At 38.7% G+C, this 17,286-nt stretch overlaps 1 protein-coding gene across 1 annotated transcript; it reads right to left on the bottom strand.

Moving 5' to 3' along the window:
- Positions 1-217: 217 nt before the first annotated feature.
- On the bottom strand, positions 218-16,573 carry LOC139444887 (uncharacterized). The gene is made up of 6 exons (XM_071225891.1): positions 16,422-16,573; positions 14,389-14,477; positions 12,798-13,069; positions 12,282-12,414; positions 3,030-3,290; positions 218-2,250 (listed from the first exon to the last, which is right to left on the bottom strand). Exons 2-6 carry the CDS (start codon positions 14,468-14,470, stop codon positions 2,000-2,002), a joined length of 999 nt encoding a protein of 332 aa, XP_071081992.1. The 5' UTR covers positions 14,471-14,477; positions 16,422-16,573; the 3' UTR covers positions 218-1,999.
- Between the last annotated feature and the right edge of the window lie 713 nt (positions 16,574-17,286).

The following is a 17,286-nucleotide window of genomic DNA, read 5'->3' as shown; positions in this document are numbered from 1 at the left end:
TGCACATGAAATGTGTGTTACACTGAAAGAAGCGCAGTACTCTCTCACTATCACCCTTTGGTTGTTTGGCAAAACGTATGAATGGCTTGAACTTCCAATGATGCTGTGGAAAGGGTTAAAACAATGTAACCTGAAATATCCACCTCAGCAGCTGATATTGTTTCTCAGATATTCCATGACTGACACTGTCATACATTTATTGCCAAACACAACAAAGTGCTTGTTATTATATACAGGAAATGATACCATATGATAGTATTTATATGAGAACCAAAATATTATTTGTCCCATGTGAAGTACATGTCTGCCTGTCGATGTAACTAGGCCAACAGTGAGTATAGCTTACACTGTTTTTAGCAATATTCCAGCAGTATCACGGCTTCACACATTGTACCCACGTTGGGAATGGGCGTGATGAGCAAATGACAAAGTAGCAACCAGGGGAGGGATATGAAGCATTCTTTTAGCATTTGTAACACACACTATACACAAACTTAAAGTTTATACAGCTAGATACTGGATGCAGTGTATGTATGTAAACATATTAGTTGTCATGATCACTGTGATGAATTGAAATAAATCTTTTCCATGGTCCATGAAGATGCAACCAAATACAAAACAAATTAATGAAATCTGATTGGAAATAATGCCTGCACTGCCTTAGTGGTCAGTGAAGCCTATGGCAACAACCACAAAATGAGTCAGGTGAATAGTTGCAACAGATGAGGTTGCATGCACAACACTAAAACATGGCAATTTAATTACAAGAAATATTTGTGGGACTAAATGAGAGAGCATGGTTACAGGTGATGTACAAATTTTCTTTCAGGTCGTCGGTTGTCATCACACACTGAAAAACGGCGGACCAATCTCACCTTTTCCTGAATGCCTCAGAACTTTGTACATCAAAAACCTGTATCCTGAACTATTTTGATAGTGACATCAGGAATTAATTTGAAATTTCCTGAAATTTGAACCATGTTTCATAATTTAGCTTTAGTGAAGCTCACCCTAAGGTTGATGTGTGTGAGACCAATCCCTGGAGATTTTGTGTACCAAGTTTTGTCATTTTTCAAATCGAAATACTCAAGTTATCATGTACACAAGCTTTTTTACTACCTAGTTCATACAGAGTGACCATGACTTCCAATGTCATATAATCACATGTCATACAAATGTCCCAGGGGTATTTATCAGGGATGAAGTCTTTAACATCTGTCAGAAGCACATGTTTGAGAAAACCTGCTACAGCAGCAGAACTCAAATTCGAGCAACTACATTAAGCAGCGCCATTTACAGGAGGTAGCTGAATGACAATGTTCCAACTTTAGTATCTCCTAAGATCATAGTGCGCAGAAGTATCTGCCAGTTTGCTAAGATTAGGTTAGTACATAAATGAATTTTTAGATCATGTGCTGGACAAAAGAGTAACACTCACATAGTTGTGAATGCAATGTGTCTTATGCAAGAGGAACACCTTTTGACAGGCTTTTACTTAGTTGTACATACCAGCCTTGTCCATTCCAGACACAGTCAGTACTATATATGCAGTAATGCCCACTGTTTCAATACCAAGTGAGGGGCAGTATGCTGTCCAAACAAAACTAACATCTGTAACCACAGAGAGGAAAGTAATAAACAAAAAAACAAAAATGAATAGACATGAATAACTTTGACAATGTAGGAATGATTAAGCACATATTTGCAAGGCAACTACAGCCTCACAATCAGGACTAGGATATGTAGGATGTCACAGCAAGTTATAGTAACTCTTTGCTGAAATAGCATGTACATGTTGTTGGTATTGAGTGACAAATATTCAACATTTCACAACTCTTCAATAGACATTTTGCTGCCAGTGTTAATTCGATATTGTTGCCGGCAACTAGCGGGGATGCATGTGAGGCTTCCTCATCACATATGATGTCAAACTTAAAGTCCTGAAGAGCAAAGTCTCATGCAGCACAGCCTTAAAACTAAAGTGGAAAAGTGAGCTGAACTAGGCATTGGCATAAATGGGAGAATCGGGTGGTTTTGGCATTTCAAGTGCTTCTTCATAAGATGGGGGCATGTCTCCCTCCAAGTCCAGAGAACCTTTACTCTCGGTGCAGTATTCTGGAGGGATCACATCCACATCTGTCGACTGGGGCATATGGCCATTAGTTTGTGAACTGTTCTGGTTTACAGTCAGCAGTGATCTTCTCTCATCCTGGGAGTTGGTGCCATGAATGCCGCCATTCCGATGAGCACCTTCAAGTCAAAATAACATTTCAGGGATAATCTACAAGTACAGCACCTTCAAGTAAATAGCACATTCCAGTGAGAAACTACAAGTGAATAGACTGTTCCAATGAGCACCTACAAGTACATAGAATGTTTCACTGAACACCTACACATACATGGAATACATACACACATCAGACACAGTGGCAGAAAACGATAATTTACTGACTACCAGGTGCCCACTATTGTTCCCATTCATATGGCTTTGGCCTGTAAACACGATAAAAGTTTTGCAAGAATTTAGTCAGCATATGGAGGACGTTTACATCTTGTTTACATCTCTGAAGCAAACGCTAAATCTCCTGGAATTAATCCAACAACATTGAAAGGAGATGTATAACGAGCTCCACGGGTTGTATTACATGGAAAAACAGCAGCAGCCCCATCCCCGCCATTTTTTAAATGCCCCAAAGCTTTCCCATCAGACTAACATATGTAAAACACCTTTTAGCTGTAAACATCAGGTGACATTTGTCTTCACACATGCCTAATGCATGAAACAGAAAGTCCTATGCCGCGAACTACCTTATAAACAAAGTCAAAAGCACAGTTAATCCAAATTTCCTAAAATATTAACCATTTCATACTTTGACATTCAGTGACCTTGACCTCACTTGGAGGTCACCCCAAGGACCAAGTACACTAAGTTTTGTCACATTACAATCAACAGAAGGCTGCTGAATGTACTGACTATGTACAAGAGTAACATGTCAGTTGTTGTATCCTACCCATTAATCAGTTAATACCTGTGTGAGTGTTAGCACCATTCTCTAGCCTCTGTCCTGGCACTGGTGTATTAGGTCCTATGTCTTGTCGATCCAGCTCCTGAGAGTTGTAGATGTACAAGGCTGATTCTATGGCTCGTTCAGCTCGCCTCTCTCGCAGGACAGAATTTTTCAAACGTATGTACTTTATAAGAATAAAAGCAATGATAGCGATGACAGCAATAAGAGCTGCTGATATTCCAATAATAACAGCAACACTTGGACCTGTTTTGGGTGGACCATCTGGAAAGAACAAAGAAGAACAGAACTGTGAGGACCAAATCAGACCAAATTAGTAAAATCTAAATATTTTTTACATTTCTATACTTATCCTGCATTTACTGCTGTTCTTTGACAGAAATACAAAGCAGTGAGAGGTCCAGCTGCCATGTGACCCTGGAAGTGGAGACGTCTTGCTTAGGCACATTACTGTTTGAACAGCACACCTGAAGACTTTGTGCAATGGGAGGGTTCTTAGATGAAGTAATGCAGGATAAGTATACAAATGTAAAAAATATTTAGATTTTACAAAATTTTAACTTACCCTGCATTAATCCTTCATGCATCTTTATGAGACAGTACTAAGGGGGCATACCTTCAGAAGTGATCCTCAAGAGACCCTGGTCAAAATGTCCCAGGAACCATCAAAGCATCCTTTGCGATGACCAGAACCGTGTGACCATTTTTGTCAGAAAGAAACGAGAGTGTGGGGGATGCAGGATATCCAGGTAACAGTAAAGTAACAGAAAAAAGAGTGAGCTTAGGTCTGGACCTATCGTACCAAGCTAATGCCAGTAGCACATAAGCCCTCTAGTCTGGGGTGACAAGCACAAAAAAAGGCCAAAAGGTCAGCTCTGGGCATTGGAAAGAGTAAATGGCCCTTGGGGTTGGTTACCTGCAGAGCAACAACCATAGGACCAAAGCTGTGGATGCCCTCCATGTCCTCACTATGTAAGGCTATGTCTTGCTGGTAGTGGTTTGAGAGGAATGTGTCAGAACGCCAGAAGCAACTTTCCATGATGGATGGGACGGTGCAGTTGCTGTGTAGAGCAATGGGGGAGGCGATTGCTCTGATCTTGTAGCCAGAGCCAAGTGACTCAAGGGATGCTGAATGCAGCAACCTCCCAAGAAACACCTTGCATGTGTGAGTGAGTTTAACGCCGCTTTTAACAGTATTACAGTTATATCATGGCGTGTCAGCTCAATGTGAGAGGAAAGCCCGAAGTGATGCAGGTCTCAGACATTTACCACTTCGGTGAAACCCACAAGCATGGATATGGTGCTGACAAACCTAGAAACAATCAGGGCAAACTGGGATTTGAACCCACAATCATAGATTTCTGGTGTGCCCAAGGGATGCAATTTTGAACAGCGAATCACGGCGCCTGAGACGACTGGACCACCGGTGCCCCCGAAACACCTTACAAGGAAGCTTTCCTTCCTGACCAAGATAGAGTATCTGCCAGAATGTTCCTACATCTGAGAATGTGCTTGACCAAAAAGCGTAGGACCTGCCGATCTGTTGAATATCTGTTGAAGGAGGGAGTGAGTGTGTGTTGTCGCCTGATTGCATAGGCACCAAACCAACATGATGTTGTTGGTGGAAAAAGCGAGTGTACCGGAGATGCTCCTGCCAGTGTCATATCGCCAATATGAGTGCCTTTAAATCTAGGTTGTTGATGTTCCAAGTGCACTGTGTGTCTGACCACAGGAGGGACGTCGGGGAAAACTCTGTTAAGGAGACACCTCCTAAGATGTTCAACTCTTCTGTCCACAAGGTCAGATGACTCCTGAGGAGCGGATGTAGAGCAACGTATAGGCAAGGGTCTCGACGTCCTTTGTAAGGGGCAAGGAACTGTTTGATCAAACCCAAGTGTAGGCGACCTCTGCTCATCAAATCCTGGGTTGACGTGAGCAATCACATGATCACTTGTCGCTGATCACAAAAATTTGTAATCAGCTGTTGGAGAGAGGCAAGCAGATTTAGATTAGGCTTTCTATGAAACTGTAAAGTTGGAAAGTCAACTTCAGGAGGGTTTCTGATCGGGTCGGGCCTTGACGATACATGTAAAATTGTGTATGTTTATGGGATCTGGCATTGGTTCACAGACATTGTCAAAAAACAGCAGTAAATGCATTAAAGAGTAATGCAGGATAAGTTTAAAAATTCATGTGTTAATTGCAGATTGGGTGACGGAAATTCTCTTCAAATAGCGTCCAGGCACAGTTTCTCGTCAGATACTATCTTAGTCAGCTGAATGTTATGTTTGGTGAAATCTGTATGCATCAAGTGGAGACATTGACGACAGCTTGATTCAAAAGGACAGTAGGATCTCAACGTAAAATTCTAAAAATTGGGGTTGGGAATATACTTTAAATGAACAGTTTGTTCAGAAATATGCCAAAAATGAATAGTTTGGTGTCAGTGGCGAATAAAAAGAATACAGGAGAACACAGAACATGGAAAGAGCAAACAAACAGACACAACAAACTGTTACAATATCCCTGATTTATCTCCTTTGTATTATCATATAAAATTTACATACATAACAAACGTCTTAAAGCAAACTAATGGATATAGCGAACTGATATCTGATCCCCGACAAGCCCAAATACCACTAAGTAGTGACATGTATAGGCAACTGGGAAATCTTCCTCAGTGTCAAGTGTCACTTACAATTGGCTATATTTGGTTTAACATCACATCCAACATTATTGCACTTATATAGCGACACTGTGTGTGTATGTGTGCTTGAACCTTATGTTGCCGATTTATAGTGTTACCTCACTGAGATACCATGTGGCAGTTTAACATGAATACACCACTTAGACATAGTATACTGACTCCGAGCTGACTAGTCCTTGTTATAGCCCCTTAATGTCGAGCGCCAAACATGGTAACAACAAGTACCATCTTTAAACGTCTTTTGGTATGACGCGGTCGGGGATCGAACCACTGACCTTCCGCTCTTCCATCCATGTAATTCGACTAATCTTGTCTGTAATACAAACATTAAACCTATGCAGTTTTACGAATGCAGTCTGCAAAACGAGACCAGAGCACAATCACTAACTACACATCTCCCCATATGTAAATCGCAAAATGATAAATACATGTTTGATAAACAAGGTTCTAAAAGAATTCTGATTTTTTTTATTTTAAAAGAATGTTGTGAAATGTTATCAATTGAATGCTATGAAGCGATCACTGCTAATACAAGTCAATGCTAAAAAATTTACTACTTATTTTTGACAGAAATGAAGCTGTTCAAAGTCTAAGCTGCAGAAAAAGGTTGTTCTAACCAGTTGTGAAGCCGACCCTCTTACAGCTGCCACATGATCAACTGGAAGTGATGACGTCCCAGAATCTTCATATTACTGCTTGTCACAGGACAGACATGTTGTGTTTATAAATGCAGGGCTCCATATAATTTTTCAGCAGCAGGAGTACTTACTCATTATTTCAATAAAGGAGTACTAGCAAAACTATAGAGTAAACTTAGAGTACTGAATGGATGTTAATGAATGAAACTTGTTTATCATTTTAGATATGTACCACAGCATTACTACTCTCATACAAACAGGTAAAAAACAATAATCAATACCCTTTTAGTTGTATATGTATGTCTAAATGAACAGATGGTAACAATCTTGGTAAATACAAATTTGAAATTTAAAATAAAAGAACTAGACATGATGATTCATTGTTTAAATTGTATTTCCAGTTTTATATGCAGAGATTTAAGATAACCATGTGAATTTTCTCGTAATCTAACCTGGAAACAGCCATCAGCTGTACATAACGTAAAAGAACTTTGATGCAGTGATTGGAAGAACTATACCTGAAACTACTATTTTATAAAGAATAATATAGTCCAATATTGTGTTATTTTAGTTGCAGCTTTACTATAATATTTAAAATAATAATAACCACACAGTAAGCTTAATACAAACTTTGGTAAAGCTGATCACTATTGATGGATATATTTTACGCATGGAACAATTGAGGCTCTCATGCTTGCAAAAAAAATGTGACTACAACAAATGTGCCTTAACGAGTCAAAGTATAGCAATTATGATATGACATATGTCTTTGTCAACTAAAGTTTGTTTCAAGGCATCAATAGCGGTAATCTGACCATGGTTGCTGTATTTCACTCGCGATTTGGCCGAAATTAATGTAGACAATATTGAATGAAATTTTGAGTAAAATCAATAAATTAGGTGACAAACAAGTCAAGATATACATTGAACACTAGAAATCACAATATAATTTTTTGGAAATTTGTTTATAAATGAATGTTTGACCGTACATAAATGCTGTGATGTGTATCTGATACATTTTCTAAATAATCCCCAACCGTATCGTGCATTTTCATCCATACATACGCCAAAACAGCCTTCATCTGGAGCCCTGTAAATGGTCTTCATATTACTGCTTGTCACACGTAATTTCATCTGAAGATATCGTGGGAAGATAGGTTGTGATGGGTAGGTCCTTAAACGTAGTAATGCAGGATAAGTATACAAATGTAAAAAATATTTATATTTTACTGACTTTTTAACTTATCCTGCATTACTCCTTAAAGGGGCACTGATCTAACGCAATTCCCCGGACTGGTTGTTGCCTTTGTTTTTGTTTTTTCCCCGTGAGTACCCGGATGATACGCAACGCAACTGAGCGTGACCAGAGACTGGGCTACCGTCTGCAAGGACAGCTAAATAAACTTGGAGGCTGGAGGCAATATTTGTTTTACGCATTTTTGCATAAACACTGATTGGTTAACCATGATCTATAAAGATTTCGACAAAGGGCGCATGTTAATTAATTTTTTCAGCCTAAACTAACAGACAAAAAGAACGGCGGAACTCATCGGATGTTGTCATTTGGAAACACCCCAGATGGTTATAGTTAACACTAAAAAAAGTATCCATGCAGGGAAAGCATTTTCGGATTTCGGATTGCGTCGATTATTCGATTACTACTCCCTTGTTGTCATCCACGTTTTCTCGTATAACCCTACACTTGTGTATTTGTCGTCATTCACTTGATGCTCAGTTAATGAATTTATTACAGGTACAATTAGTGGTAGCACCACTTAGATTACCTGACAAAGGTTCCCATTTGGCATTTATTGTGTCTGGGGTAATTATTCAATCTAAATCCATGTTTGAAGTGAGGTGAAATGTGTGTTATGTAATATGCACGTGCCAGACCAACAAGAGGTGAATGATCAGTTGATTTACTTTTTTTGTAAATCAACGGATCGTTCCTAGTCATCAAAGGATTAACAGAAAATACTTTGATTGATTAATCACTGTCATCTTGCACAGTGGATATGTCAAAAGTGAGTGTTTACATATCTAGGTTTACTAAAACAAAGGGAATACACTCATATCATGGCGTGAAGTGCCGATGTAAAAACAACATACTTTGTTCAAAGGGTTAACTGATAATACGTTGATTGATTGATCATTGTTATATATCACTCAATGGATTTTTTAGGAACCGCGGACGTTATGAAAATAGTTGTCACGTGGGCTTTCTCAGCCGACCCTTGAGACTTGACACCTATGCGAAACACCTGAAACAATCCAAGTGATCAGCTGAGAAACGAACACGAGTTATAATATCCCGAAACGATATATATCTTTTAAAATATGTGATTGTTACAGAGACACATGACATCGAATAAGTTTCTTTGTACAGCTGCAGACGAGTGGGATATTGTTCCTTTGTGTGGATATTCACGGATACATTCCTCGAACAAGGAAGCTGCCTAAAATTTATACACATAAATTTGGTAGGTTGTAATTATGGTATTTGCAATTTTGTTTTCCTACATTTGCTGTAGCATTGAACCGATTCGTCCTTGTTTCTCTACGTCTTGGTTGGGGAATTCTTCAATGCGCGATAGACGTTGTTTTCACAGGTCTTTTCCTTTGTAAGCATGTATATATTACCATCAATATGTAAAATGTGATTCTCTCAGGCAATTTATAAAATGTGTAAATATTTCAGTCATTTTGACTAAAAAATCTGTCCAGATTGATTAAGACGATCAAAAGGGCCTACAAACATCACAACAGATTATTATGTAGGATTAGAAGCCAAACAACATAGAAATGTACTTTTCAACGTAACATTTTCAGTCTCTTGGTGATGAAATTAACCATCAAAATGTTTGGAATTCGTTATCATAAAAATACAGATGGAAATGTTTTTCAGTCACTTTGTTAAGTAACTGAATATTTAGGCGTTTATAAAATTTGAAAATGTTACACATTTTGACAGTAAACAATGGTAAAGAATATACACACTATCAAAAAGAAATGCTCAGGTGAAATATTTACTTTGTGTTGCAAGTCAAAATAGTGTAAACGAAAATCGCAAAATTAACAAGCAAGTGATTTATCAAAACTTCGTCATCATTACCGATGCTACCCACAAAGATACCTACATTTCCTTATTATCTCGAAAACTGTATTTCATTTTGTTGATCAATGTGATCATACGCCCTCATTACTACCCATACAAGTGACTAATGTGCTTACGAATGGCGCAGCAGAGGTCACGAACTAGTCTAGATTTCTGCTATACATCCAGGTACTCACTGGGAAAAAACAATAACAAAGGCAACAACCAGTCCCGGGGAATTGCGTTAGATCAGTGCCCCTTTAATGCATCTATATCAGATGGTACGGCAGCAGGCATACCTTCAGATGTAGTCCTCAATTTAGATAAACCCTCACGATGCAAGGTCTGGTTAACCTGTTAGTATAGCGCATCAGCTGCGCAGATTGGCACTCTTAGCTCAATCCTATCTGCGGAAAGAAATAGAGATTACTACACAAGTGACTGTCAGATACCATTGATCGTACGACGAGTTGTTTCAAAATGTATCTAACGAGCCAAAGTCAATGAATGGTATCGGACAGGCACGAATGCTGTAATCTGTTTCTTACACACCCTAAAATCACACATTTTTAGCATCAAATCGATGCATTTTGTCTATTCTCATGATCGATGTAGGGCATTGATATGTAACACCACTGTCATTAGTGACGTCATCCTATGTATAAATAATGTGACCCTACACAAAAAGGTTTCCGCCATATCTGTGGATGATCTAGGAGATGATGATAATGCAAACTAGACAAAAACAAAGAACACGCTGGAGCTGGATGCTCAAAGAAATTACCAAATATGTACAACAATGTTTACTTCCGTATGACATCACTACCGATGACTGACTTTTACAAAATGCTCCTGCCATCTAAACAAACAGTAAATAACACTGTGAATTGTGATTTGGCAAGATTTACGTAGTACCTAATTTTCAGAAGTCACTTTAAGTAAATATGCTTTGCCTAAAATGACAGTAAATGATAAACAGAAGGGGGAATTCAAAACTGTGATGTGTATTAGTTTGCATGATGTATTAGTTTGCATGATGTATTTTGAATTTTAATAGAGCTCAAAGTGAGGGTTGAAGAGGATTGACATATGTCACTGTGGCATCCAGGGGGTTTACACTCTAAAAAATGATAATGTTGACATAACAACAGACAATGTAACTGATAGTGATAACAAACAAACTCGCAGACCAGGGAGAGTTTGTTATCATCCATGAGTATCCGTCATCATCTGAGCTCAGGTCATCATCATGGATTAGCCAATCATGGGCCTGGAATTCGATCTCACGCATATGTGAGATACCAGTTATCTCAAATGGGTTCCTCACCCACAGGTGTGTAAGAAAATGAGAGTCTGATGACGTCCAGGTAAAAACAGCAACAGAAATCAGCATGCGCTAATGTCTAGAGACTGAATTCGTGAGCCAAATGTGGGTTGCAGAATAACACCACTAACAGGCGTGTACTCACTGCACAAGTTGGGTAAGGCTGGCTCTGGACAGGAGGAGCTTTTGGTGGCGTCCAGGATTGGGAACCTGCTGGGCTACGAGCAGAGGGCAAAAACTGTGTACGACGTTGAAGTCCGCGTCTCTCAGATAGTGGCTTTTGAAAACTGTGTCGAACCTCTAAAACCATCTTTCCATGACTGCTCTAATAGCACAATTGTTATGTAGAGCCATGGTAGAGGCGACAGCCCTGATCTCATGAGGATTGTTCCCTCTAGGTGGATCAAGGTTTGCAATCACATATACCTAAAGGATGATGGCATGCAACCATAAAGATATGGTATTGCAGCTGACTTCAGCCGTTTCCACACATGACAAACGGTGGATGAAAACTTGTAGTGTGCACAGGGCACAGTAGGAGTTCTTCTTCCTCTTCAACACCCACAATCTCGGAGATAGGTGGAATGGTGAAGGACCAGTCAGGCTGTCCTGGGAGCTGATTCTTTGCGATGTGCACAGCCGGAGGTGAAGCACTACCACACTCAAAGCGTACATGGGTAATATCGAGTGCAAGCAACTTGCTAACCCTTGCTGCTGTGGCTAGTACCAAGAGGAAAATCGTCTTCTTGGTGAGGTTATAACAGGATGTTTCCCCGGAGAGGCTCGAATGGAGGACACATGTACAATATTCAAATCCCATGCGGGAGGTAAAAACTTGGCCTTCTGATCCTCAAGCCGAAATGAGCGCAGGAGGGCCTGAAGTTCCGGAACTTTGGTCATCTTACGATCCTCCAGAACTGACAACACTGAATAAGAGCCACCAAGTGTGTGGTGCTGCCTTTAAGTGTAGTTTGGTATGCAAATGTAGGAGGTACAGAGAGATTACCCAATTGCAAGGAAATAAACCAAAGTTTTATTATTACAAATAACAAGTGTGAGACACTTGATAAGCCAATTAGCAGCTGCAGGTACTTATAATATAATATATTCCAAGCCAGCAACTGAAAAGGAAACGTTTGACTTGAACATTTTGAAAAAAAGAGGCACAGAAGCTAATTCCAGATAGCAGATTAGAACAACATGTAAACAATGAAGACAAGTGTCCCATCACGTACAAGTTTAGAATAATATATTATTACACAAATACACGTCTAATGAATATATAATCCACCCGTTGCAGTGTTGTCTGGCTCAGACTAAGTTATTTACAGGCCGCCAACATATAGCTGTTACACTGGCCTCAATTTAGCTATGTAAAACATGCAAATATGCAACCAATTATTGAAAAATGTAACCTAATATTTAGCAAGGACAGCTGCACATGTTGTTTATCATAGATTATGATAATGATCAAACAGAAAATATGTCTTACCTGATAAAGAAACGTTGATTCTGAAATTATAATTTCTCAGGTAAATATCCTCCCTGGAGAGTGTGATCTGAACTGTGTAATCCTTCTTAGCATAAAGAATTCTAGGACTGGCCTGTTCACACTGTAAGTGCACCTGAAAAGTGATTCATTCAAATCAAGTTTCCATGTACATGGTAATTTTTCATGTATAATCACCCCCTGCAGACTAGCTTCTCCAACTCACCTACACAAATGAAAACACCAGAAAACTGGACAGACATGCCCCCAGCCATGTCCCCCATGTTATACACTGAGGGCTAACAGTTGATGCTTTTGTGATACAATGACAATAGGCATGTCACCCAATTAAGTATTATGCTTGATCAGCTCATCTAACAATAATAGTGTGTAAATAACCCGGTCTGCCAAACATCCGACACAACATCAAGCATTCATCTGAAGTGAACATGACATAGCTTTCATTTACATGACCTTAATTGGATTTGATCATTGTAGGAGAAGGAAGACAATGTATACCAGTTTTGCCACATCCTGCTCAAACGTGCTGTCTGGGGACTGGGCTATAGTGAGGCTGATGCCGCAGTCATTGATGTAGAAACTCTCAAACTTGAGGCTCAGATAGTCGCGGCCTTTCTTAGATAAAGGCTTAAACTTTATCTTGCAAACTTTGGATGAAGCCTGCTGTATGACTAAAGTGTTTTTGCCAACAACTGATGCACTCTTCCCATCTTCGATATACTTCATATGTATTCCATCAGTCAGACATGTTGCCTTGTTATCCATCCCATCTGCAGTACAAACATCTTCATTTTAAATGTCTTATACAAATGACAATTAGGAAAAAATTGCTTTCTACAGGTTTGTCTATAGGAATAGGTTGGAAATCAACAGTAGCAACTAACCAACAAGTCACCGTGTGAACCTATGTTAAATAACTAGTGATGTCAGGCCAACAGGTTTATTCAAATGGAGACATTTTAACTGAATTACATTCCTTCAGAGCTTTCTGTATGTAAAGTGTATTTACCTGGCCCAAATACACATTACATGTGTCAACTTGTGCAGCTCTCTTGATAAGATCACAACCAACTTGTAGCCTTTGACTTATACTGTCCAGTACTATCATTTCTATATTTTATTAGACCAACAATGTTTGGAATTTATCACTGATGACATATTGTGTGGTAACTATTTGAACCTTGGGACCCCCGACATCCGTTTACACTCATCAGGCTCATTTCTATTAACATGATTAAGTGGAACAGAAGTCCATCATGTAGCATGTGTCTAAACATTTAAAATCCAGGATACTAGCTATACCCATAGTAACAACACATAAATCTTCTCATTTACATGTTTCCACTATATTGTGCTTGTGGGTATCTCAACAAAATTTGCAAATTATTCCAAATTGTGATGTTTCTCTAAATGATTTTGAATTGATATTTTTGTTGATTCAATGTAACTGGGATATGGAATCAGATGGGGGTACACTCTGAGTGACATGAAGGGAACTTTAGTAATCAACAGCGATACATGACTTCACAATCTCATTAAAATCAGATCTTAGTTTTCGCTACCGCTAAACAAAGATCTGAGGACATCCCATTACGGGTCATGTCAGAACGACCTCTCGCGAACTTTGACCGATCAATGAAATGTCTGACAAGAAATCGACATTAGCTAATCAGAAGGCAGCTTTCTTGAGCTTTACGACACTAGTTTCAAACTGGCGACTACGCTTCAAAACATATTTTGACGTATTCTCGGTTACAATTTTTTAAACTGATAAAAAGAACATTCTGGAATGGCTTACAGATGGCCTATAGTGTATTGATATAATCATAAAACCCGTAACTGTCGTCGGAATACCCTCTGTTAAATATTTTGAGGTTGCATGATCAGAAAACACATTCTGACTCTCACTTTCATGATCTGGTAAGCGACGCTCTGATTGGTTGGACAAAAGGTCGTTCTGACATGACCCATAGTGGGATGTCCTCAGATCTTTGTTTAGCGATAGCGAGAACTAAGATCTGATTTAATGAGATTGCTTGACTTCATGAATTGTTCAAATGTAGTGTCTATGACTCTTAATGATACTTACATGTCTGTGCATTTCCACCTGATTTTGTCCAAAGAGTGGCCGCAAAAACAAGAAAAGTCAACAGTGGTCTGGGCGACTGCATTTGTCACCTGAAACACAACAGAGAATAAATGAATGACACAGGTCATAATTCTGTGTTGGACATAAGTCAGTGATTATCACAAGTATAGTTTCCACAAGTTGAATATTCCATTTCCATAACTTGGGTGACACAGCGCTTGGCTCCAGAATGTTGTTACAACAGAGATGGGTCACTCACAGAAAAAACTTTTTGTCTGTTTTTTTAAAAAGCTAAACTCAGAAATATTCCAGCCATGTCATGATGGCCTGCAAATAAATTAGCCTAGACCAGTCAATCCAGTGATGAACAGTACAAGCAACAATCAACAATGTCAGTGTACGATGATACATGGTCAACCAAGTCACTGAGCCAGACCACCAAACCCATATGATCACCATTGCTTCCTGGGGACCTATTTTCACCCAAGATGTAAGGAATGAGAAAGACACTATATCTACTGACGTGTTGTTAACTGTGAAATGCTAAAAAATGAGTAGAAATTAGCGCCACTGTAAACACACTATACATCCATTCTACACTGTAATATTGATTCCCCAAGCCATACAGAACCAAGTAAAAAAGTGAAACTTTATTAGAACAGTACACAATATAAAAAGGTATCAGTCTGTTGCCATGGATTTGAAAAAAATACTTCTGAAAGTTACATCATTCAGTCCAAGTTTGTAATGTTAAAACACATGATATAACAAATATATGTCATTCCATCTTCGTTGGGTATAGCTTCATGGTATCCATGAAGAGGGAACGTCATACAAGTACTCAATGAACCGAGGCCTTCAATTTTAGATATCTTATACCGGGTAATTATAGTCACTTATTTCTAATTTTGATGTATTTTTCCTGAATGAGTAAACTCAGTGAGCATTGACAAATGATTTATGTTAAAGAAAGTGTCTGAACATATCAATACAACTGAGAGGACAGTCAGAAGATATTTACAGAACAATCTACAGGCTATAAGGAATTATCAATTATTCGTCTAAAGCATATTCATTTTTGGAAGTCTGAGTGTTGGCGAAGAGCGTTCAACATGAATTCATTAGGGACAGATAATTAGTAGTTCAGAGTTGCAATGCTACTCTCAGCATGTTCAGTTTTCTTCAAGATATGAATTTTACTTGTTGCTAAGCATATGATGTCATATATCATCGGATCATAAGTTTTTGAACATCATACATTTTCAGAGAACCATATGTTTATCTTGATAACAAGGGGAGTGGTGTCACACAGACATTGTAAATACCTATATGATGGCTTGGTTTTGAGAGAAAGTTGTCCTTTATAAGCGATTGAGATGTTTTATGCTTGTTCTTGTGATTAGCGATAAATATGAATGTTCCTTAAGTATCTGAAAACCCATAACGGGGGATAAGTCACAATATTTATTATCAATGATTAATTTAACACAAGAATAATAGCAAAATTGCTGTACACAAAAAAAGACAGAGAGTATGGATAACAAATTAAAGGCCCTACAAAAGCCACATAAATCAAAAGATCTGAAAACAAAACACACATGAGCACCGATGAGCATTAAAACAAGACTACTGTAGATTCTGTCCAAAAGGGTTTCTGTGGAAATGAATATACTTTACCAGCATGAACTGCGCACGTCCTAACCTAAGTCACAATTACCATAGAACGTGCAGAGTGCCTACTGAACGACTTCCACAGATTCCCTAATGAATAATTCGACAACATATCTTGTGTCATAATGAGTTGTAAGGTGCTGTAGTAGTGTTGTACTACACGTAGGTTGTAGTGGTAAAATAGGGCATACAAGAAATGAAATATAATTGTCCTGTCTTGACCATGCTGGCGTGATAAACAACAGGCCACTGCAGTGAACGAATAGAGCCAAAACGAATATACACGGGCCCCGGTTCAGCAGCTGCCTGTTACTCTTCTCAAATGTTTGGCTTAGCTTACACATTCCAAATAAGAAAATTACCTTGTGTGATTCTTACACTCATTGAGAACAGATGGGGTGTTGGCGGGAACGTTTAACATGCACGACTCATCATCAACGTACACAAATATTATATTTTTCTCTCTCGTAGCGCTTATCTTGTATGTCAACAAGTGCGCAGTGGCGCCACCTTACCTAAAGATCCGGAGTAAGGGGGGGGTTAACTCTAATGAGAATGAAAACCTGCCCGCAACTAAAAACGAATTATATTTACAAATGCATAATAAATTTAAGAAACAATGTCATGGCATTGTAACTCACCAAGATATATAGTCAACAGTTTAAAATGTCGATAAGAATTACTGTCTGCCATGATATTCAAAAGTATTTATACATACTGCAAAACAATACTGAGGATTTACTTCACACTAAATTCTGTTGATTTGCACAAAATATGGTGTTTTCAAATAAGGAAAAATGCATGAAAAAGTTCAGTTTCTTCGTTCTGGTAACTTCAGAGGAGGAGGTGGAAATGAATTTACAGAAAATACTAGAGCATGATCAACGTACAAGGGTCAAATCATGGTCAGTATTACGGACCATACAATATTTGTAGAGTTCCTACTGATGGCTACTGATCCTATAATAACTACACACGCGCGCGCAAAGATATATCCAGATCAATATTACTGTTTAATATACAGCGAAATAAAAAGGAACACATTTCATTTGCATCATTAGGATTCTTTTCACATCGTGTGCATATGTCAAATTTGACTTCAATTACTGCTGAAACGGCTGTCCAATGGCCCCAAGTGGCTTGTCAGTCACGGCTGTCGTGGCGTTTCCAGGCTGTTGTGTTTACGCTAGACGTATGTTAGTATTTACCTGTGATCGTTTAGTCATC

This window comes from Haliotis cracherodii, unplaced genomic scaffold (genome assembly GCF_022045235.1).
Source record: "Haliotis cracherodii isolate W230 unplaced genomic scaffold, xgHalCrac1.p SCAF_6, whole genome shotgun sequence".
Classification (NCBI taxonomy): domain Eukaryota; kingdom Metazoa; phylum Mollusca; class Gastropoda; order Lepetellida; family Haliotidae; genus Haliotis; species Haliotis cracherodii.
The sequence above is the reverse complement of the archived record's forward strand: the minus strand, read 5'-3'. Positions and strand labels throughout refer to the sequence as shown.

Coding starts and splice junctions, on each gene's coding strand:
- LOC139444887 (XM_071225891.1), bottom strand. CDS start 14,470: ATGCAGTCGCCCAGACCACTGTTGACTTTTCTTGTTTTTGCGGCCACT. Junction 13,070..14,388: donor AGGTGGAAATGCACAGACAT/GTAAGTATCATT, acceptor TTTGTACTGCAG/ATGGGATGGATAACAAGGCA. Junction 12,415..12,797: donor AGCAGGATGTGGCAAAACTG/GTATACATTGTC, acceptor ATCACTTTTCAG/GTGCACTTACAGTGTGAACA.